Genomic DNA, 21,560 nt, shown 5'->3' on the forward strand with positions numbered 1-21,560 from the left:
CAGCATCCTCTGACAATGAATTGTCCTTCGTGACCAATAGAAACACTCTTGCATTTTCCGAGAAGAGCTAGGTAGCCTAGAGGCGAAGCCTGGACACCGTACGTACAATGTGGAATCCCGTAACAATACAATCTCGCCTTGTGATCTTTTGAAGAGAGGCGTAGTATTATGCACTAGCCTCCCCCGCGCACGCCTGAATCGATTGTGATTCTCACAGTCAGTCCAAAGGCGATCCAGAGTCGAAAGTGTGTTTTTGGTCTACGAGATTTTTCGGCGTTCCAAAACGAGCAACATTGGTCTCTCCGCTGGATCCTGCCGATTGGAAGCCACGGCTTCCATAACTTCTTCGAACGGACGGCCATCGGCCGAATACATGAATCGTTTCGTCTTGGGAACACCAATTCCTCCAGCTAACACTTGCCAGGTGGGCATGGTCATTTCCAATCTGCAGGCCGTAAAAGCGCGGACAATATCACCAATTTGTACACCCGCCGCTTCAGCATTGCTTCCCGGAGCAAGTTCGTCGACCACTGTAGTGGCCGCAAATAATTCGCTCTCCCCTAGAATGAGTCCCAGGGGCAAAGAGGCCTCACACGTTGCAATGAACGATCCGTCGTTGTAGATCGGTGGAAAGCTAACGCGTTCTTCGACAGTTTCGCCGTTAGGTTTGAGAATGGGAACCACAGCAGAATAGCGTTCTCGCAAAACTTGTTGAGCTTCTTGCTCCTCTTCAATTTTCCGTCGCTGTTCAGCCGCGATGGCGTTTTTCTCTTTCTCAAACAAAGAGACTTCCTTTCGTAATCGCTCCGCCTCTTCCTTGAAGCGTTGCGAATCTTCTTTGGACACGAAAAGAGCGGTATTGCATCGCACGTGTGTTCCGTAAAGAGAGGAAGGAAACGAAGTCCACGCCTCCGCAAATTTCAGTACGAGGCTAGCGCTGAAAAGCAAATACAGCAACGCAAATATTCGACCCACGGTCATCCCAACCAGATTTGCGCTTACTGTCTGTGATAAGCAATCGATGGACACTTGCTATTTGCGGATCCTTTGGCCGTGTCTTATGCTTTATGGTATAATACGCATTCTCACTCTGTCCAGAGAAAAACGCTTCGAATCCCGTCCAGCCTTTTTCACCGTCAGTCCGCAGTGTCAGGACGTCACAACGTATTAATCTGCAAACGTCTGTCGATCCATCTTACAGAGTACGTAGCCCGAAACACGACATCCTACTACAGGGATTGCGTTGACAGTGAATTTGAGAATCCAAACGCTTTTCTTAAATTTTACATAAACTGCAAGGTCAATACAGGTTTGCCCTGCAGCTACTAGCTAGTGGCAGCGAGACGATTCCACTGGAGCTTGTGAGCTACCTCTGCTACCCGCCATTGCAGTGATTATACCACGCTATCTCCGTACGATTCACAGAGCCGAACTGCGTATCACGTGACGAGAGGCGGATGCCAAAAAGAAGTAATGTTGTTGCGTGGCATCATGAAATTGCTCTTCCTGATTTTCCTTCCTGCATCGCTGACGCGTAGTTATACAATGCGCTCAACGTTTACACAGAATACCATTGCTACGCCAGAAACGACACTCCCGTTTCATTGGACCATGCGGGATCGATCGGCCAGTTACTGGTTCCAAGTCGGCGATAGTGTAGAAGTACTGGATGATGTCATGAAAGCCGGAATCACATTGCGGGGCCGACAAGGGATTGTTCAAGAAACCTGGGAAAAGTGTGACGTAGATCCTACCTGTTGTTGTGCCGAACAAGTTGATGTAGGAATGGCAGTGCGTGTGAAATTTCAAGGCTCCGAAGCCGACGAAAGCGACATTGGCTCGTTCTTTCACTACTTTGCCGAAGACGAACTACGACAATTTTTTGCGCAGAAATCACCGATTAATGGCACAGCTTTTGATGGAATGGGCTGTACCGCGTTCAAGTTAGACCAGCTCCGGCAGGCAGGTCAAGATCCACGTCGCATTGCCTCTTACGAACCAAAGGGTAAATTGAATTATGATGATGAATAAAAGGCCAACGAAAACTTCCATAGCCATCGGCCGCATAGACGAGATCAGTACTAAGCACTCACTGTCAATTGTGGACCTCGCCTACTTAGTAGCGCGCGGCCTGCTGGGTTGAACAAATATGCCAAACAAGGTTGGCAGTTGATTGTCGATCCAACATGTATTGGAATAGCAAAGGACCTGGTAGATAGTCGACCAGCGGGGAGGTGAGGAGGCCTTCCGAGGGGTAGCGGACGTCCCTATCCACACCATCAATAAAACATTACTGTTACTCCCTTTCAATTTAGAAAAACCCTACGACAAGCATATCGGGGTTCAATATCCCTTTATCTTGGGTTTATGCTTATAAGTCTTTGTTTTACGTCTTTTTATCGTATCTACAATCCTTTGGTCCCACAGACACGTTTTAGCCCGTTATCGTTGCAGTTTTCTAAATTTGTATAAACTGTATGATGTAAATTATGGAAGCCAACGGTGTTCACAGTTTGAAAGTAACCAAAGTCCAGTATAAAAAGACAGGGCAGGGCTCGAGATACTTCCCATTCTTATATGCGCGTCTGCTTGGTCGTGGATTTCGTTTTGTGTTATTTTGCAAGCTTCTTCTGCATGGTAATTGAATATGTAACAGCTTCCTAATCTCGACATCATACAAATGATCGCAGGCCACATGACTGACAAGATACAAGAAGAAAGTGATTGGGGAGAGGAGAACGAGGATGAGCACGACCGCGATTTCGATGATTTAGACGGCAACGAAGAGCATCGCGAAAAGGACGTCGCCAAACATCTTCCCCACGAGTCAAATACCGCCGCGCAAAGTCCCCACGCTGTTGCCGCCAAAAAAAAACGAGGAAAACGAAAATCATGGGAAGAAAGCGGTAGCGAAAATGACGAGGTTTTTTTATCCTCATCGCAACGTCTGACTAAAAATGGCGGCTACCAGCATACGAAAGCAAGCCGTAGTGCCATATCTCGGGCCAACAAGGGCAAAAACCCATGGAATAAGGGAAGGAATCGAAGTGAGTCCGACAAAGCGAAAATCGGGGCTGGCGTGAGAGCGCGAAATCATGCTTTACTGCTCGAAAGACTCAAGAAATGGGGGTTGACGGAAGAGCAATGGAAGGTAAAGAAAAAGGAGATCAAATATGTGAGGGAACGTGTCCGTCGCGCTAAGCGAGACAACGAAAATCTTGCCGATAATATTGCGAAACAACGGACCAGATACGCTGCTATTCGGGCGAGAGGCAAAGCCGATCAATCGGACGACGACTCTTATGATGAAGTCCTCGAAGAAGTGATTGAGGAAGTCGAAGAGACCGCTAGCGAGGGAGATCACGGACGTGATGAGATTGATAACGACAACAGCTTCGATTTAGAATTCGGCAGAGATGAAACCCTACAGGTATGTTGGAGAGTGCAATCGTTCATCGTGTTTTTTTTCTTATGTTGAGTTATCTTTGTTTGCTCCTGTTCCTCGATAGAATCTACAACTTTTGTCTGTGTCGGCTGGCGACAGCGCTCGGACGACAGGCAACCTAGGGCACCAGGCATTGCCCGGTTTGTTTACTCGCGATATAGTGTGGACCCCTCATGTGTACGATGCCGGCCCAAATCAGATAAATTACGACGAGCACTGCCCCAAAGGTGGACCTGGCGGCTTGATCTGCTGTGCCGACTGCTCGTCAAAGTATTCCAACTACCTTACACAAACAGTCTTTGACATTGAAGAGCAAAAATTGAGTAAAGGCGGTTACGAAATACGAGAGCTTTTGCGTTTTGCAAAAGATACCCAAACGACGCTACAAGAAACGTCAGCAGCTGCTAGGAGAAAACGCCCGATGAAGAAGCCCAAGGACGCTGCATCATTGTTACAGCCGGATCATGGCGCCAAGACCTTGGTTCGGAATGTAAATGAACAAATCAAGTTTGAAGATGTAACGGAAATGGCTGAAATATAAACTCACTGTCAAAAGTTAACGAGATAGTAATGCTTTGCCAATAGATTCATTGATACTGTTTTTTGTAAGTGAGACTCCCTTCTCAAATCTTTTCATCGCGCAAAGTAATAGTTATCTGTGAAGCCCATATTACGAAACCTAAAACAAAAAACCGACTACCGCCCCTCCTGCCATTCCCAGAGCCCCCATCCGCTCACGGTCGACAAAAGTTTGTACACTGTTGGGGTTGAGCTGTCGCCGGATCTGGACGCGCAAGTTTTCGGTGTGTCGTAGCGCCTTATTCTTGAGGTTGCTGAATAAAGCTGTCTGTTCATTCGAAAAAGGAGGCAAATCGTCAAGGATCCCGGTGTAATGCAAAACTTCGGCGCTGTATTTTTTGGACACATTTCTTTAAAGTGAGCAATTGCATCGTTGGCCTTTCCCAACGCAAATATTCCAGTGTGTGCATAGCAATGTAACTTACGTTACGAAGACAGCCCCTGCGATTTTGACAGCTCCCATGGCGGAGGTAAGTGCAATCCTAGTGCCGACAAAGCCTACGCATGCTCCAGTCACAAACTGTCCCTTTGGCGAAAGGGCAGCATATTGTTCACGCAGTGAAGCAAAGGGACCGCTTTCTTCGCCAATTACATCTGCAGCGACCACGCTAACATTGATTGAGAGGGAAATTGCCAAAAAAGCGACTAGCTTGCTTATCGAAACGACCACCATGGTAACCAATACAGATCACACACACTCTTCTCAGGAAATTGAAAATAACAGTAAACGAAATCTTTCCGGTGTGCTTCCCTTACCCCTGGAAGCATAGAAAACCCTAATGAAAGTCGAACGTCTGTGTTAACGAGAGTGGTACGACGGCAGACGAGCCCGCATGAGGACGTGCAAGTAGGGCTCCAATATCCATAAGTCCAGAGCTGAAACTATGCCAGTGACTGAGAAGACTCTCACGACCACAGTCACCGACGAAGTATAAGCGGATTTACCCAAACGATTATCAAACAACCCAGTGAAAGGTTATATGACCGAATATATAACAAGCGTGATGGATGCTACGATTGAATGACTTGATACAAAAGACCAGCATCTCAATACAGGAAGTAGATAGAAACGTAATGTGAAGCAACTCACAACTTAGAACGAGGTAACGAACGGAACGGTTACATCTAGGTTAGGCAGTAGATACGGATAATCTACTGGGAACGAACGAGTATTTCAACACGTCTGTACCGTGTAATGCACGGTTGGTCTCATCGGACAGATTTCATATATCAGTGCCGGAAGTGCAACAGTAAGTAAGCTGTGGCTGCCTCTGCTTACAGTTAGTAATTACACTACTTTGCTAACAGTGAAGCTAAAGTGATCCCGGTACAGTTCTGGTCGGTTCTTGCTGCAATTTTCTAGTTCATCATAAATGGCCCGGCAAAACTTGACTGTGAAGTTTCCGCATCACTCGCAATGAGACATGATGCTGCTTACTTGATACGATTGGCAAAAACAGGCATGAAATTAGGAAGCTGCTGAGCAAGATCTTTTGTGAAATCCATGACTCCATTCCTTAGGAAATTGATTTGTGTACTAAACAAATGGATGCTGCATCAAAGATTGAGTTTCTGGTAACCCGTCAGAATATGCTTCGCCCCGCACGAAAGCGGCTCTCAGTTCGGCTTTTGCCTTGGCTTCGACCCTGCGCTCTTCGATCGCTCTTTTTTCGAGTTCATGCTCGTAACGAAGGTACCGTCCGTTGAACGTTGCAAAAAATACAGTCGCGGTAGCATGCAACACAATCAAGAGATAAAATGAAAAGGTGTATTCCGGATGCTCATGATCGCCACTCCCAATCCCAATATCTTTCATAGCTTTGAAGCACGGGATAAAAAGAGCACTCAAGAGATTGGAAAAGAGCTGCTGAATCACCAAAACAGTGTTTTCACTCAATGGATATACCACGTCAACACCGAGTTCGGTGGACACAGGCTGCAGCGGCCCGACCAAAACGGCAACAATGACGAGAGCATAGCGTAGCTCACTACCTCGGTTGCTATCGAGACTCACACCACATTCTGCCAATCCAAAGGCACCTAGAACAAGCATCGCAACTGTCACCGAGTAGTACGCCCGGGTCTTATCCGTAAGCGTCCCAACAATCAAACTTGAAATCATAATGCAGAATTGGAACGATCCCCCGACAATGCCTGTGTACTCACGCCCAACTCCATTTAAACGAACGAGATAATCCATGAACGTTGACAGGGTGTTGATGACTATGCCCGATACAGTAAACGCCACGAGGGCATGGATAAACCCTGGGCGCCGCAAGCAAGCTCTAATTGACAAGATGACTTGATCGTCACGAATGTTGATATCCAGATGATGCGGCGTCATGGTCAAAACAGGTTCCGCTCCTTCGTCCATAAATTCGGGCGTAGACGGGTATATGGACGCCCGTCCTGTCGAACGAGGATGCAGCGGGAGTGCAGCTTGCTGGTGTCCATAGTGGAATGCGTCATTCGGAGGTGGGTAAAACTGGGGATGACCATATTGAGGGTACACATACTGCTGGAATCGAGGGTCCCAAACGGGTTGCGGGTACTGATGATAGCTTTGATAATCCGGATACTGGTAATTGACAACCGGAGCACCGTACGGCGTTGGTGGAAAAACAGGATAGCCACCCGGAGGGTATACCGAATTTCTATGCATTGGATCCTGACTTGCGTAAGGTAAGCCTCCTTGCGAAAGACCATCCTCCCTTTCATCGGAGGAATTATCCTCGACTTCATTGTTGGTCTGTCCAACTGGCCCCTGCATCATAGGAGACGGCGCGGCGAAGACTCGGTCACCACTGCCAGAATCCGTCAGAGGATCTTTTGAAACTCGTCCCCATTTGACCGGAGAAGGTTTGAGTCCATGAAATTCGGCATCGGGTCCCATTGCAAGAATACCCGTCTCAAGCTGTTCTCTGGATACCTTGACTTTCTTTTGGCGGCCAACGATATTGTTGGAACTACGATGGCCTTTGCGGCTCGACGAAGTGCGACCGGAGCGCTGCCCAGACCCTGGCAATGGTTTGGCTTTCGCTCTAGCGGCAGCAGTGGTGGTGGCTGTACCGGCCGAAGATACAGGGGCGTTGTCCATGGTTTTGAAGTCCCGTTGAGGCACTCCAGCCCGACCTACAGCCTCGGCAAGACCACGTGTTGACGTTCCTAAACTCTGCACTGACGCAACAAATTCCCCCCAGCCGGGTAATTGAGTTTGAAGTGTTCCACGCATGACACGAGCGGTATCCGACGGAGGTGTGGGAGGCGCATCATCAAACTGGAACAAAGTTCCCAAGAAAGTCAGAGTGGAAATGATACTGAGCAACCCAAAGTAGTTGGGAATATCATCGCTATTCGCTACCAGCAAAGTACCGAAAATAAACGCGAAGCCAATTCCGAGTTGGTTAGCGTTTAATGCGACTCCCGTTGCCATGGTGCGTTCGCGTTCAGGAAACCAAGAAGCTGAAAGCAGCGCTGGAGTGCACTGGTACAGGGGTTGCGATAATCCGACGAGGAAGAATCCAAAGTAGACACGCCATTCGCCTTCTCCCTTTTGAATGTCGGCACGAATAATCGGTGGCATACCACCGCTCTTAATAATACTTCCAATCATTAACAAGAGCGCACCAAATACAACTGTACGACGAAGGCCCAATCTCGAGAGAATTATTGGTTCGCAAACAGTGGTGATGGCGTTGGCACCCAGAAAAATAACGACCAAGAGCTCAGGATTAATACTTCCAAACGCTTCTTCTGTCATGACCGCGATGGGTGCGACCGAATAGCACGTCCAGTCTGACTTTCAAAACAAGAAAGGAGGGTTCATTAGTTCAACGTGAATCAAAAGTTAGCAATCACAGTTGAGTAAGCCAACGCACCAGAAGATTTAGACTTGACATATAGAACAGCATGATCCAACGTTGCCAATAGACTTTGAATCCGTTGCCATCGCGGTGTTCATCCTCAATGTCGTCCTCTTCGGACGGCAGGCTATTCTGATTGGTCAGCGCCGCTCGCGATTGTGTGCTTCCATAGGAGTACCCACCGCGAGCGTTGTCTCCAGTTGACGAGGCCACGCTGTTCGAATTCGGATAGTAAGCAAATTTACCATCCCCACTACTTCCACCCCCGTTGTTGGAGTCTGGGATGGAAGGGGCAGCTGTGTGCGTGTTATCGGTTCCTTGTGAAGTCAGTCCATCTCCACTGTAAGCCAACGCGTGATTTTCCATGGACCACGCACTGCTATTTGATCTGAGACTAGCAGGTGGAATGTCCATTGCTTCATAGGTGGGTTGCCGCTGCCTTCCCGACGCTGCCATCGACGCAACCCACTGTTCAGCAGTCAAAAATTGAGGTTGTGGATGAGACAGCGTGAAGTCAGAGTTTGCGGCAGATAGGCTATCAATCACCGGTGGTGAAGGTTGAGGATAGCGCGGATGTTCTCCCATCGTCGGCGATGTCCGTCCACTGACTTCACTAGACTGAGTTAGATAGTAGTTGCCTTGTGTTGCATGCCGGAGCTCTGCTTGACTGGTATCGTCACTTCCGGAACTATTGTGCGAAGATGTGCTGACGAGGGAACTGACAGAATGCATACGCATAATCGGGTACGTTTGTAGGTCGGTAACGTTTCGTGCACGATGCGTGGGTACGAGAGATGAGCTCGTCCGAGGGTGCGACGGAAATCCCGGGTCGGAATGGTGCATATTGTCGTCACAGTCTTCTCCGTTCTCACTGTCTTCGGATAGGGAAAGACTAGCGTCGGTTTCACGCGTATAGCTGCGCTGGCGTTGAAGATTGACGATAGGAAGCTGCGGAGCTGAAGCCGTACTGGACCAAGAGAAACGCCGTCCACTCTTGGGAGAGGGTAGGTTGTTTGGATCAGCAAAGTACGACGATTCGTCGTTGGAAGAATCATCATCGTCGTCATCGGTACTACTATGATGATAAGATTCGTTCGCAAGGGGTATATTGGTAACGCCGTGCTCTCCATGTGCTTTTGCAGGCGAGGAAGATTGAGCACCACTGTGGAAAGGAGAAACTTCGGAGTGTTCTGTCAAGTGCGGAAGAAAGATATCTTGGATCGAGTCGATATTTTGATCCTCCCCATTTTTGATTAATGGGAAGGATTCCATAGAATCTATTGCACCATCAACAAATGGAGAAGTGGTATCATCGTTGCCGGTTGTTTCGAGAGACGCTGTTTGCGGTACAGAGGCTTTTGATGCAGCGAGTGGATCGACATGAGCGGGCATCAGGGGGGAAATAGAGTCTGATGTGTCCATCAGAACCGGTCGGAGACTTTCTTCCGCATCAGGACTCTTCAGAGGATCTGCTGAAGAGAAATTTTCCAAGGAATGCGATGCTTCCGACGTTTTTAATTCATCCAAACGGTCGTTATTCAAACTCAGACCAGTCGAAACGCTCGGCAAGCTAGCAGCCGTGATATCTGAATGGCCATTACGGAACACAATTTTCTCGTCGAGCTGATTGGGAGCTGGGTTCGGCAGTTGAGCGCCAGCTTCCTGTGCGGGCACGAAATTGGGCATGATTCGTTATCAGTCAGATGGAGCGATTCTGCGAAGCAAAGAACACCAATGGGATGTATGAACCAGCTCTGTACGTCCTTAATGGGTCGGCTTCCTATCTATCGTTAGCGACTGTTCTATGCAGAGTGTATGAGTCTTTGTTGATGCATTCTCGACACCTGTTAATGACGAACGAGCGATAAAGACGGGTGAGACAAGGAGGAAAAGAAGACGAAAAAGCGGTATTTTACTCGCAGTCTAGCAAGACGCACACCGAAACGGCCGTGGTTCGGATGGGAGGACGATGGCCTTCTAGCAGTAGAGCAGAAGAGCGTTGAGCCCTTCACTGTCTGTCTGTATCTGTGTATATAGGAAATGGAACACAGACATCGACAGTGACATTTACTAATTTATGCAGAAATTCACGAAACCCTGTCACATCAACTGGTCCCCATTCACATACATATGCGGATTATCCAATCAACATATAGCAGCTTAATATCGCAAATGAACCACATTCTGCTATCTTGTTCTACTTGTAGCTTCGGATTTTGCTGAATAAAATTGTAGGTACAGGAAAACTCAAGATGTTTCCGAGCACGCCCGCCCCCTTTTTACTGAAGGAAAACAGTCGTGTCTCCAGCAACAGTACCTCATAGCAGAATTATAGATTTTACAATCCACATCCGGACTTTTCGGAGGTCAACAAACGAACTGTAAATGGTAGGAAGATATGTGACATTCTTTGCCAACCACAGAATTTCTGCAAATCGTACACACGGACAGGTAGAGATCCTTATAGGCAAATTTACAGTCACAGTCGACTCATTTTTCTCATGTTGCCTACCTCATTGCAATGCCCCATGTCATGTCACTCTGCACTGACAGGAATGTCATTTTGCCGGCACTTTCCCAGGAATCCAGCATACCGTAGCGCTTTCGAAGTACATTGCATCCTCCCAAAAAGCTAAAATCAAATCCAATCCATAGTTCGACTGCTTTTGTCAGGAAAAGATCTGAAAACCAGACAGCAGCGCTTGTATTTCCGGAACGTGTGCAAGTATCATCAGGCTTTTTATTTGCACAAATTGAAAAACTGACAGTGAGACTAACGTCTGGTATCAAAAGGGGAGCAAACTCCTTCCCAATAAAATTGATTGCCACATTGTCAATCATTATGCCTCGATTTGAAAATCCGTCCTCCTACGCGACCGCCACTGTCCAAGTTCTTTTAGAAAAGGCACAAAAAATCCTGGAAAAGGAAATCCAAGCGTCAACACTCTTCGATCACAGTGACGATAGTGAAGGAGACGACCCGAATAGCTGCAAAAAAGGAGAAGCTACTATTCCGCTTTTTGACATCAATGAAGTCATTCTTGGTAGGGTCGTTGGTCGCGGCGGTTTTTGCGTGGTAAGAGAAATCACTGCCATCCGACTCGATGGTGCCAAGAAACAGTCCTATTCTACATGGCGATCGCGTCGCTTATTGCAATCAACATCGTCGTCCTTAAGCAAAACTTCCCGTACTCGCTCTCATAGCGATGCTGATATTGACGTATCCTCGCGCGAACGTCTAGCACGCAGGGTTTGGTCCAAGCAGGGCGGTACATATGCCGTCAAGCATGTCGATCCCGAATTGTTACAGAACGATCGGGTGGCATTCCTTCGCGGTCATGTTGACCTCGCCCTCGAAGCCAAATTTCTCGCCTCTCTTCACCACCAGCATATTCTACAATTACGTGGTATGTGCAGCATACCTCCACACGAAACTCCAGGATACTTTATTATTATAGACGAATTACCCGAGATTCTGCCTAAGCGACTGAATTCCTGGATGCATCTGCATCGGACGACCAAAGGTATCACTGGAATGATGACAGGTGGACGACGCAAGGCTTCGAGCCTTTTGACGGAACGATTACTTGTGGCCTACGATATTGCCGAGGGCGTCGACTATTTACACAGCAAAGGCATAATCTACCGCGATTTGGTAAGTACGCAAGGGGATTGCATTCTCGATTGATCACCAAACTTACGCTCTTTTGTATGGGCACATAGAAACCCGACAACATTGGTTTCGATTCAGAAGGTATTTTAAAGATATTCGATTTCGGGTTGGCGAAGGAGCTTCGGGAGGAAGAACGTAACGTGGACGGATTGTACAATATGACTGGCTTTACTGGGGCTGTGCGCTACATGGCTCCGGAGGTTGGCCTACGACAGCCCTATAATCTTAAAGCTGATATTTACAGCTGGTCCATGCTAATGTGGTATATGATGGCCCTTGAACCGCCGATGGGGTTCTATTCCCCCTCCATGTTTATTGATAGAGTATTCCAGAAAGGCTATCGCCCTGCCGTCAAAGAGAAGTGGCCGGAAGGGCTCAAGCAATTGATGAAAGACGCATGGTCCGACGACACGGAGGAGCGGCCTTCTTTTCAAGAAATTATGACCGTGCTGACAAACGAGGTTGCTCGAGTCGACCCTCAAGTTGCTTCTTTTATGGGAGACTCATCCGAAATGAGCCAAATACCTGCCAAACCTCCGCTTGAAGTTAAGCTAGCTTGACACGAAAGTGCTTAAAGTATTGAAAATGAAAATCGTCTAACATTGGAAGCGGCGTCTCGACTATTACTTTCGACTAACTCAGCGAAAGTGGAATAAGATTTATCCCGTCCATTTCACATCGTAGGAAATTCAAGGTTACAACCGAATTCACGTCAGAAATGCTGGCTCGATCACTTGCCGCCCCTTTCTGCCCAACCCACAAGCAATCTTCAAACGAAACTTCCGCTCCATCTCCATAAAACGATATACTGGATCCTTTTGCACGCCTGAATGTTACTCCACGTATCAGCGCGTTTTTGGCCTGTGGTCCGAATAGAAAGTGCCCAGTCCCACCAGCGGCGTCCATGGTACAATCGTCACATTCCAAAACAATGTTCTCGGCATTAACATAGATAGGCTCGTTTCGGGGCCCGTAGTAGTAGTGCTTTTTCGGGGGCGTGAGCTTGGCCTTGGGGCAAATTGCCAAACGTATCTCAGGCTCAAAATACAGCGAATCATCCTCGAACACCCCATCAAAGTCGTCATCCATCCACGCAAAATATTCAGTCCAGTGCAAAAATCTTCTAGCAGAGTATGTATTAGCTTCTTGAACTGCATCTCGCAATGTCGACCAACTATCAAACCCGGCTGTTCGACCGTCAGAGCACATCTTTGGTCTAACCTGAGGCTTCCAGTCCAATTCGTAGGGAGATAACTTCATTGCAGCTTTTTTGTTCCATCGTCCGTTTATCTCTGTGTCGTTTAATGACTGCTCGTCTACAACCATTAGAACGCTGTGCCACCCCGTTGGGCTTTTCGTTACGACCCGTTCCAACCCTATCCCATCGGCACTATGAGGATTCTTCCGTGAGGCAATATTGCTAAAAGACATCTTCGGGTCCACCATAGTGACTCGCAGATGGGGCCCCATACTTCGTTCTCGAGCTGCGATTCTTGAGAACGACGGTGTTTGCGCAGTCTCCATGAAGTGAATCGAAATAGAAATGCCAGCCGATGCACCAACGAACGCAGACAGCACCGCAACAACTCCAATGAAGCAGGCGGTCCAGACCAATTCTTTCCTGCACCGGAGGAAAGAGGATGAGAAATAAAAAGCTACATCGATATTTGCATACCGAAATTCAATGATCTGAGAACGCACCAGGAGACGGAAAATGCGTCCCGATCAAATTGAAGCAAGGCCGAGTCGGGCATGTCAACTTGACCGCCATCGAGTCCTAACGCCGAAGCAGCGCTGCGATCGCTATTGCTAGGCAACGAGCTATTGCTTGATGGCGTTCTTTTATGCGAAGGCCGTTGCTGCCTTCTTGTGGCACTTTTCATCTTTAGTTACGATCCCTTGGTGAATCAAAGCAAGGCATGTCTAAATGACATCAGTGCTGCCTCATTTTGGTAAATGGTTGTAGGCAGGCTCTGCCTTTAATGCCGTGTTTTGTACCCAAACAGCGCATTGAACCGCATTAACTGTAAAGGTTTTGAACTCACCGCATTCAAAGTACTAAATGTAACTCTTTTTTATCGTGGTTCACGTAGAGTCAGTAGAAAATTTACGCTTAACTCTAATCCAAGAGACTGCTCAAGTAAAATACTACTCTGTCCGGGGCAGTACCCTGTGCTCCGTCTCTAGCAAGAAGAGCTTGAGAAAGCTTTGACATCTCAAACGCCAATGTAATAATGATGTATCAGACAAGTCATGAGCTTGAGTAAGGGTTAAAGGTCAATGCACCTTCTTCTAGCAGCTCTCGTGTGACCACTGTTTGTTGCGAAATCTATGTTGTGTTCGGACGTGAACAGTCAGTCGGAGACAAGAGGGCTATGACTATTAAGGTCAAGCAATTCTCGAATTTTGGTGCGGATGGTTACAGGCGTCACCTTCAGCTGCAGCGTGCAGAACATGTTTGGTGAAGCAGAGAAAGAAGCCTTTTTCTCGAAGGTCAACATGCGTTTATCCGACACCATGAATGCCCATATGAAATTTGAACAACCACTTTGTTTTCATTATAACTTGTGAATTGTCAAAGTCGTTATTAGCAACCTTCTTTTCCACCCTGATGACGTTGCTGGATTGGTGATCTTCCTAGCTAGGGCTCAAAGATGAGTTAATCATACGTTACTGTTAATCGATATGTAGGTCCATATTTACCGTACATTTGATATAGGACGTGATGACAGGTAACACAAGTTTAAATTATAGGTGCTGTGACAACTACTTCCTATGTCACACCACTAGATCCACTGCCACTGGATTTGTTCAAAGGGATCCACGGGTGGATATCTTTTCATCGACACCTCACAAACTGAAAGAAATAAGACCTCAACCAGGTGTATAATTGAGCATTGGACTTTTGTTTACAGTAAGGAGCACCAAGAGCTATCCGAAACCTAATGCTTTCACAATCAGTAAGCACAATCACCAAGGATTCTCTCAATGATGACTAACTGTAAGTATACTTTTAAGCACATGTATAAGCTTCTGGCGCAAACGACTTCGTCATACTGTGCGGAATGGCGGCGCCGGACTGAGAGTTTGTCACGGAAGTAATTTCCATAGGGCACAGCAACGTTTCGGAACGAAAGCCAACTTGGACGGGAAAGAAAGCATCGGGATCAGAGCCAGGGATGCTAAATTCCATAGACGCTGTCGCGTTGGTGTTGGCGTCTACTTGATCAAAATGCCAGCACATCATGCCCGCGCGAGAGTCATGCTTAAAGACACCGTCAATCGACTCGACGACCGGTGCATCCGTTGTCCCCAGCGGCAGCAGTATGTTTACATCCTGCAACACAAGGTCCTTTCGAGTTAATTCCATTTCAATGTTGACATTGATCGAGCCACCTTCATCTTCCGGCCAGCAGTTAATGGACAAAGGTGCCACATCATCGCCAGCATAGGACCAACGTAGAATGCCAACTCCACGGCTGAGTGGAAATCCTTTGCCTCCCTTGAGTGTCAACGTTCCTGACGTTTCGTAAGCTTTTTTGTCCACCTTTGGATGCGTGGCATAGGAAAACTGGGCTGGTAGTTGTGCTTTGTTTACGTTGACTAGAGCTAGGGCGCCAGCATCAGTATTGGCGGTCAACGTAAGCGTTCCTTTGACTTCAGCGGATTCTACGGCGCCTTCGCGATTCATTTGCACGGTAACCTTTTCCTCCATGACAAGTGTAAGAGGAGTGGAGGGGGTTGCTGTCTGTTTTGGTGGTGCCGAACTTAAACCAAACGCATTACCGCCGGCAGCACCCGTACCGCCAAACAGGTTGTCTTCCGCAGCCATGGCGGCCATGACATCTTTCTTCATTCCATTGCCGCCAAGTCCGAGACCGCCTCCCGCTGCACCACCTCCCAGCTTCATACCCGATTTTGCCAGAACCTTGGGTGGTTCCGGAATGGCTGGGGCGGGAGTATGATAGGGAGAATAACCCGGTTGAGATTGCTGCATCCCGGAATTGAAGGCATCCATCATTCCACCACCACCCGGGTTGCCGCCCCCACCAAATCCTTCCATACCTCCCATGGGCACACCGACCCCAGTACCACCTTGCATCATGTTGTTGCGCAACTGCGCCATTTGACGCTCTTTGATAGTCTTGGCTTGGCGCTGCATCTCTGCCTTGGCTTGGTCTTCTTTGGATTGCTTGAGCGCGAGATGTATCTTTTCTTCGTGACTGTCCATGAGTAGATTGGTTCGAATGGAGGACAGCGAGGCGTCTTCCTTGTATCCTCCCGACGTCAGGACTTCGTCAAAGGCAAAGATCAAATCAAAAGCGTTCTCGTGGATCGCGTGTTCCTGGAGTCCTCCGCAAATGTCGGGAACGACCTTGGCGAGCAAACGCAAGGTCCCTAGATCCTGCACAATGTTGGAAGTCTTTGTGGTGATCATTAACAGATACATTTGATTCTCGAGTGGCTGATACACATAACGCACGGAGTCTGTTTCGACGTAGGTATGATTCTGCGAAGTGTGACCTACGAGCTTGGGAAAGGCGGCTAGTAAGCCTTCCACTCGCAAGCGGTTCATTTCCACGAACTGACGCGAAACAAGCGCTTTGCCCTGTCTCGTGCAGACGGAGGCAGAAAGGACAACCTAAACATGACAAAATACAAAATCACGAGGAACACGTGCGTCAGTATACGTGAGGATAAACATTGATTCGGGAGAAAAGGCCTTTCTCCCGACATGGATAATCAAAAAGAACCGTGCGGGGACTGTGCTGCATAGTCAGCGGTCTTTCGCGAGTACCCAAATGACTGCAATCGGCAGCGGTCGAGTTCGAGTCTCTGCAGACGCACCATGATTCCGATAAAGAAGAAGACGGGTGAGACTCTGTTGGAAAGCCAAAAGGACGTTTTGTTCGATAACGTGCTTGGACGAGTGGGGTCACGGCAATGCCTATTCGACACGCAGGGGAGAATTGTCTCTTTCGTTGCACGGCTCAATTTCACAGGGTTGTCGTCGAGCGGCGGCTACGGTGTCCGAACAGGAAAGCAGTGTTTACAATTAACTGTTAGTGCGAGTGCGTCGATTCTGCTTACAGCTAGTAGGAACTCGCGTAAAGGCAAGTCAAGTCAGTATTACCGTCCGACGCCATAACCAGATTGTACTCCCACATCTACTTTGGTCTAGATTTTTAATCAATAACTCTCTTAACAACATAAGATAGATTCAAGTGATGGAGATTTCGCCGCAGTAGTACGTACACCTATTGGTGCAAAGATAATCGAATCCAAGAAATGGTAGCTCGATAAGGAGATTATGGATTCTAGCTAGCTCTAATTGTAAAGCTAATTGGAAGTACTGGGATTCACACGAAGTCACACGAGGTCAACCACAGGTTAGCAATACTCTAAGCGGTTTCTCCGAATGTACCAGGTAAGCGTGACAATGTTCGAGGAATGGGTTCTGCCTCTACTTATGATGTTACAGTTATTCTTCCAACCGATGAAAGGTGACATCCTTATAGAGAGACTATTTCTTTATCAACGCGGCTGCTGCCGCGGTAGGAATATTCCAAGGAGTAGCAAAACGAGTAGGATTGAAAACTTCCATATTAACGTTTGGTATCGACGAGCCGTTCACTATCAGATTGGCCATGGCTTCGCCAGTAGCAGGTCCTAAAAGAATACCCCAGCATCCGTGGCCAGCCGCCACGTAACACCCCAACTGCTCCGGGATCCGGCCCATCACTGGAATACCGTCAATTGACGTAGGAAGATAACATGCTTGTCCCAAAACTGGCTCCTGCGACAACACGCCATCACCAGTACCAGAAATTCCAGACGCGTCACGTACTGACTCCAGAATGGTCTGCAGCTTGTCCTCACGGATCGACTCCTCGCCCGGTTGTTCGTCCACAACGACAGCTGCTTCTGGAAAACCGGTGCAATACGCGGTTTGATCAGGTCGCACGTATACTTCGGGATCTCCACAGCCACTGAAAAAGACGCACTGCGAAAGGACCCTGCTGGTAGGAATAACTACAGAATGATACTTTACTCCTTGCATCATACTGGGGGCTGTCCACGGACCACAGGCGAACAGTAGCGCGTCGCATTCCAGCAAACTACCGTCGCCAAGCTTGGCACCTTGCAAACGCCCAGATTCATCGTCATGTACGGCACCGATCACACTCCCTTGACGAAGTGAATTTCCACCCACCTGTTTCTTTGCAGCCTTCCAAAGCTCCTCGCACAATCGTTTCGGATGCACTTGGGCAATTGTAGACTCGTCGCCCAGTGGTTGCATTCCTCGAACAGTGTTTTGCGCTAAGTCGTCATGCTGAGCCCATTCCACCGTCGAAAGTTTTTTACCGTTCGGACGCCGCGATGAAAACGGATCGACGCTGACTGCCGCACAAGTCAATCGCCGGTACTGAATTGTATTGGCTCCTAGTTCGTCAGCAAGCTGCTGGTGCAGGTCGAACGATCGGCGTGTTAAGGCCTCAGTTGGACTGTTGTCGTTCCAGTCTTTGGCTAGAAACCCTCCAGCTTTTCCAGACGCGGCAGGAGCAATGGAACCCGTGGGATCAACTAACGTAACCCGTACATCGTAACGCATGGCCAAAAAATACGCAGTTGTCGTGCCCACAATCCCAGCCCCTGCGATCACAACATGATCCACTTTAGAATCGACCGAAGCAGACATTAACAACTTTGGCTGACTGTGAAACGAAGAGCGCCCAAACTGTCGGGATGGAGCGACGAAGGCAAAAACGATAGGAAACAAATTGAACACGTTGGGGACAAAGGTGGCGTAAATAGCAAAAACACGACGGACAATGAAATTGTGATGGTTGTGCCTGTTGGTCATGGCGCTCCTTAAAATCTAGCTTTGTGCTTGGGACTCGAATTCAACAGCTCGGAAGAAAAATTCGAAATCGACGGAAAATGATCGTTGAGGGTTTGCGACGGGAGCCAGATTCGTGATGTCAAATCCAAGGTGTCCATGCCTTATACACAAACTAACCCACACAAACTAACCCGCATCTGTCTTTCGAGCTACTCATTACCAGGTCATATATCGAAAAACTTACGTTTCCAAGAGGAGTCGACACACGAGCCTGCCTAAAGACATTGTAATCATGTGGTGTTGATAATATACAACTATCTGACACCTTGAGTTTGAATGATAGTTCCTTAGATTTTGGCCCTCTACGAGAACAGAATTTCATTCCAACATTGGCCTCAGGTCGCTTTTCACAATCTCCATCACATTTGGACTAGCAGGGGAAGAACTTTACATTCAAAAGACTAGCTTCTACAGTTGGCTTTATATGTGGCCGTCCGGTCAAAATACTGATAGCAAGATCTTTGATACCTTTAATACTGTGCCAGCGAACCCACCTTTTTAGAAAGTGCCTGCTCCTTCTCTAAAGCATCGCTGAACACCAAAAGCTTTTCCTGCAGAGACAAAATCATTGTTTCTTTTCTTTCTACAACGCTTTCGAGTGCGCAAATGCTGTCGTGTTTGCACATAAAAATGGGTGAGGCTTGGCTTTCCCGTCTTGCATGAGGCAGCGATCCAGAAACAACTTACTACTCCTCGATGGCTTCATTGTCGACTCCGTCCCTTTGCACCTCCTGTAAAAGTTTTCCTTCTTCCGTGAGCAATTCAGCATTCTCCTGAATATTTCTAAACGTGAGGGTAGAAAATGCATCAGGACGGCTGAATCATTGCAAACCCTGAGACGGCTTCAAAAAGCAGCCTCTTACCTCATGTGCATACTCAAGATTGCTTCTTCTTGTTCAAATAAACCTTGCACAGTGCGTCGCAGCTCGGTCTCCTCCTGTGTCGCACCTGAGACGGCGTCTAAATCATCCGACGGGCTACGACGTACTAATACTTCCTTACGAAGCATTGTATTCGTCCCTGACCTCGGTGTAAATCGGGTTGCACTCCCTTCAACCACTGCTGTCTTTTCATCTATACCCAGACTGTTTGGAAGTTGATCCGATGCTGTAGATGACGTGTCTGCACTCCGAGGCGACACTTTCCGTCGCATCGGACTCTTGGCAATATCACCAGCTTTGGTGCCGGCGCGTTGCTCTTTGATCCTGCCAGCGTATCGTAGCGTGTTCAAAGAATGATCCGTCGCGGATGCTCCTGGAGAGACTGTTGCAATCATGGTGGTCATGGCGGCAGGTGAGGTGAAACAATCTTTGAGAATCAAAGTCAATTTCGAGGAACGATACGGGACGTGTTTAGCTCCGGACTTGTTTTTGTTATCCAAGGCACGAATGCATTCCTTCAAAGCCAGTAACGACGTATTAATATCAGAACTTTCTGCTCGCCGCTGGGAATTATGAGATTTTGTATCAGTGCCGCGTTCACTTCCCGCCAAATCAACCAAGGACAGTTTCCCCTGCAGTTTGTTTGTGCGCTTGTCACGCAACAGTATTTGACAAATAGCGTGCGATCGTGAGGACGTATCGTTGGCCTCCGTTGTATGAGTTGTCCGAAAGGAATTACCCGTGTTGACGATTTCGTGAAAGACTGCGACAGTATCGGCCTCCACTTCCTGAAGTCCTGTTACAACAATCTCCCCTTGGCCGTCTTCGAGAACTTTGAGTCGATTGCGATCATTCAGAAGGTCCTGCACAAACCCTCCGTACATTTCAAAAAAACTTAGCACGATCTTTGTGCTCTTCAAAGAACATCCACCAGCGTTTGCATGATCGGAAAGCTGCAGGTACAAGTCCTCACAAAGAATCGCTTGAATACCATTCATGGTATGCGTTTTCCCCGAGCCGGTTTGTCCGTAGGCGAACACCGTTGCCCGTCCCCCTTTCCCGCTGCAAACAAAGTCCAGCAATGGCATGGTGGTGTGTTTGTAAACGTCTTCGGTAGACGCCTCTTCACTGAAGGCGTGGTCGAAAGTGAATGACGTTTGATCGAGGTATTTTGTGATGCCGTCTACCCGTACTTTCGAGCTGTGTATCCAGACGGCCGGATTGAGGCAAGTAACAGAGTCGTGATCGTTTCTGGCCCGCTCCTTTTCCGAAATGGGACGTTTACGTACACAGATGCAAATACGAGGATGCGCGTCGCAAGAATCGTGTGGCTCGATTTCTTGCGCGTGTTGCTGTCGCCAGCGTCGCACCATTCCAATGAAATCGACGTCGCCTGGATTTCCAGCGGCAATGTTTCGCTGTTCTTCCTGAGCGCGCTCTTTCTTGCGCTAACGACGGAGATAGAAAACCAGGTCTGGTGAGAGACAAATCGAAATGACAAGACAGGACCCGTGGGTCGTGTTGGTTGGTAAAGCAGGATACAGAAGATTCGCTGGTGACGCACCTCAACCATAGCCCTACGACGTTCTTCTCGTTCCGCTTCCATCCGCTCAATCTTGAGACGAGTTTGATCTTTGGGGGGAACTACTGAGGACTAGCGAGAACAAAGAAGCGAATCAAATTGTGGTGAGTCGGTACGTATTGAAGGAATGTGTTTTTGAAAGTTAGCAATGTCAGGAACCTTGAGCCGCATCGGAACGCGAAGAAGTATTGGCGAGTATCGGCTACCATGACAACCATAACAACACGTACTCGGCGTCGATTACTCATAGTATCCAAAAATGAAAGGCCGTGCACAAGCAAAAAGGGGGGAATTAGTCAATGTCAGTGTGCACCGGTGTCTCAGTCAAGACAAATGCAATCAATATAGTCTTGTTGCATCATGGTTCATGGTTTCCAGAGAGCGGAATGCACAGCGCATCTACGGTAGGTAGGTACGGTATATACCTGGTATACGGAACTCTTAACTGCAATGTAACAGTAACGGGCCCCAAACCCAACTCTGGGCTTTGGTCAGCGACTCGACCAAAACACCTTTGCACCCCTCCCCTACTTATATACAGAGACATGAATGGACCAATCCCAAAGGTATGCTATGTCTCACTGTCAATTACTACGAATGTACCGGTTAGCTGGCTAGAGACAGTGGCAAAGA

General features: G+C 48.0%; 10 protein-coding genes across 10 annotated transcripts; 3 read left to right on the plus strand and 7 right to left on the minus strand.

Annotated features, from left to right (window-relative positions):
* Window positions 1-212: 212 nt before the first annotated feature.
* On the minus strand, window positions 213-1,044 carry PHATRDRAFT_49537 (predicted protein). Its single transcript, XM_002184236.1, has one exon. The coding sequence runs from the start codon at window positions 979-981 to the stop codon at window positions 259-261; it is 723 nt and encodes a 240-aa protein (XP_002184272.1). The 5' UTR covers window positions 982-1,044; the 3' UTR covers window positions 213-258.
* Window positions 1,045-1,491: 447 nt separating this feature from the next.
* Window positions 1,492-2,031, plus strand: PHATRDRAFT_40264 (predicted protein; the record flags this gene model as incomplete). Its single annotated transcript, XM_002184122.1, has 1 exon — window positions 1,492-2,031. The coding sequence occupies one exon, from the start codon at window positions 1,492-1,494 to the stop codon at window positions 2,029-2,031; it is 540 nt and encodes a 179-aa protein (XP_002184158.1).
* A 604-nt stretch (window positions 2,032-2,635) lies between these two features.
* Window positions 2,636-4,003, plus strand: PHATRDRAFT_49538 (predicted protein). The gene is made up of 2 exons (XM_002184123.1): window positions 2,636-3,430; window positions 3,510-4,003. Exons 1-2 carry the CDS (start codon window positions 2,681-2,683, stop codon window positions 3,984-3,986), a joined length of 1,227 nt encoding a protein of 408 aa, XP_002184159.1. The 5' UTR covers window positions 2,636-2,680; the 3' UTR covers window positions 3,987-4,003.
* On the minus strand, window positions 3,978-4,697 carry PHATRDRAFT_49539 (predicted protein; the record flags this gene model as incomplete). Its single annotated transcript, XM_002184237.1, has 2 exons — window positions 3,978-4,353; window positions 4,450-4,697. 2 exons carry the CDS (start codon window positions 4,695-4,697, stop codon window positions 4,125-4,127), a joined length of 477 nt encoding a protein of 158 aa, XP_002184273.1. The 3' UTR covers window positions 3,978-4,124.
* Window positions 4,698-5,276: 579 nt separating this feature from the next.
* Window positions 5,277-9,573, minus strand: PHATRDRAFT_49540 (predicted protein; the record flags this gene model as incomplete). Its single annotated transcript, XM_002184238.1, has 2 exons — window positions 5,277-7,823; window positions 7,903-9,573. 2 exons carry the CDS (start codon window positions 9,571-9,573, stop codon window positions 5,562-5,564), a joined length of 3,933 nt encoding a protein of 1,310 aa, XP_002184274.1. The 3' UTR covers window positions 5,277-5,561.
* Window positions 9,574-11,476: 1,903 nt separating this feature from the next.
* On the plus strand, window positions 11,477-12,030 carry PHATRDRAFT_16036 (predicted protein; the record flags this gene model as incomplete). The annotated part of the gene is made up of 2 exons (XM_002184124.1): window positions 11,477-11,542; window positions 11,611-12,030. Coding segments are annotated over 2 exons (486 nt in total), but the record flags the coding sequence as incomplete, so codon positions are not given.
* A 163-nt stretch (window positions 12,031-12,193) lies between these two features.
* On the minus strand, window positions 12,194-13,530 carry PHATRDRAFT_49542 (predicted protein; the record flags this gene model as incomplete). The annotated part of the gene is made up of 2 exons (XM_002184239.1): window positions 13,262-13,530; window positions 12,194-13,181 (listed from the first exon to the last, which is right to left on the minus strand). The coding sequence occupies exons 1-2, from the start codon at window positions 13,441-13,443 to the stop codon at window positions 12,194-12,196; spliced, it is 1,170 nt and encodes a 389-aa protein (XP_002184275.1). The 5' UTR covers window positions 13,444-13,530.
* Window positions 13,531-14,544: 1,014 nt separating this feature from the next.
* Window positions 14,545-16,515, minus strand: COPdelta (predicted protein). Its single transcript, XM_002184240.1, has 3 exons — window positions 16,409-16,515; window positions 15,645-16,202; window positions 14,545-15,551 (listed from the first exon to the last, which is right to left on the minus strand). Exons 1-3 carry the CDS (start codon window positions 16,409-16,411, stop codon window positions 14,574-14,576), a joined length of 1,539 nt encoding a protein of 512 aa, XP_002184276.1. The 5' UTR covers window positions 16,412-16,515; the 3' UTR covers window positions 14,545-14,573.
* Window positions 16,516-17,084: 569 nt separating this feature from the next.
* On the minus strand, window positions 17,085-18,425 carry PHATRDRAFT_40271 (predicted protein; the record flags this gene model as incomplete). Its single annotated transcript, XM_002184241.1, has 1 exon — window positions 17,085-18,425. One exon carries the CDS (start codon window positions 18,423-18,425, stop codon window positions 17,085-17,087), a length of 1,341 nt encoding a protein of 446 aa, XP_002184277.1.
* A 509-nt stretch (window positions 18,426-18,934) lies between these two features.
* Window positions 18,935-21,297, minus strand: KRP2 (predicted protein; the record flags this gene model as incomplete). The annotated part of the gene is made up of 5 exons (XM_002184242.1): window positions 21,158-21,297; window positions 20,910-20,999; window positions 19,328-20,793; window positions 19,152-19,247; window positions 18,935-19,073 (listed from the first exon to the last, which is right to left on the minus strand). The coding sequence occupies exons 1-5, from the start codon at window positions 21,173-21,175 to the stop codon at window positions 18,935-18,937; spliced, it is 1,809 nt and encodes a 602-aa protein (XP_002184278.1). The 5' UTR covers window positions 21,176-21,297.
* Between the last annotated feature and the right edge of the window lie 263 nt (window positions 21,298-21,560).

Source organism: Phaeodactylum tricornutum, chromosome 22 (genome assembly GCF_000150955.2).
Source record: "Phaeodactylum tricornutum CCAP 1055/1 chromosome 22, whole genome shotgun sequence".
In the NCBI taxonomy this organism is placed as follows: Eukaryota; Bacillariophyta; class Bacillariophyceae; order Surirellales; family Neidiaceae; genus Phaeodactylum; species Phaeodactylum tricornutum.

What these genes read in the sequence shown, in the direction of transcription:
- PHATRDRAFT_49537 (XM_002184236.1), bottom strand. Translation starts at nt 981, where the DNA reads ATGACCGTGGGTCGAATATTTGCGTTGCTGTATTTGCTTTTCAGCGCT.
- PHATRDRAFT_49538 (XM_002184123.1), top strand. Translation starts at nt 2,681, where the DNA reads ATGATCGCAGGCCACATGACTGACAAGATACAAGAAGAAAGTGATTGG. An exon ending in GCAGAGATGAAACCCTACAG is followed by an intron (nt 3,431 to 3,509) that starts GTATGTTGGAGA and finishes GTTCCTCGATAG; the next exon opens with AATCTACAACTTTTGTCTGT.
- COPdelta (XM_002184240.1), bottom strand. An exon ending in TGATGCAAGGTGGTACTGGG is followed by an intron (nt 15,552 to 15,644) that starts GTCGGTGTGCCC and finishes TCCGGGATGCAG; the next exon opens with CAATCTCAACCGGGTTATTC.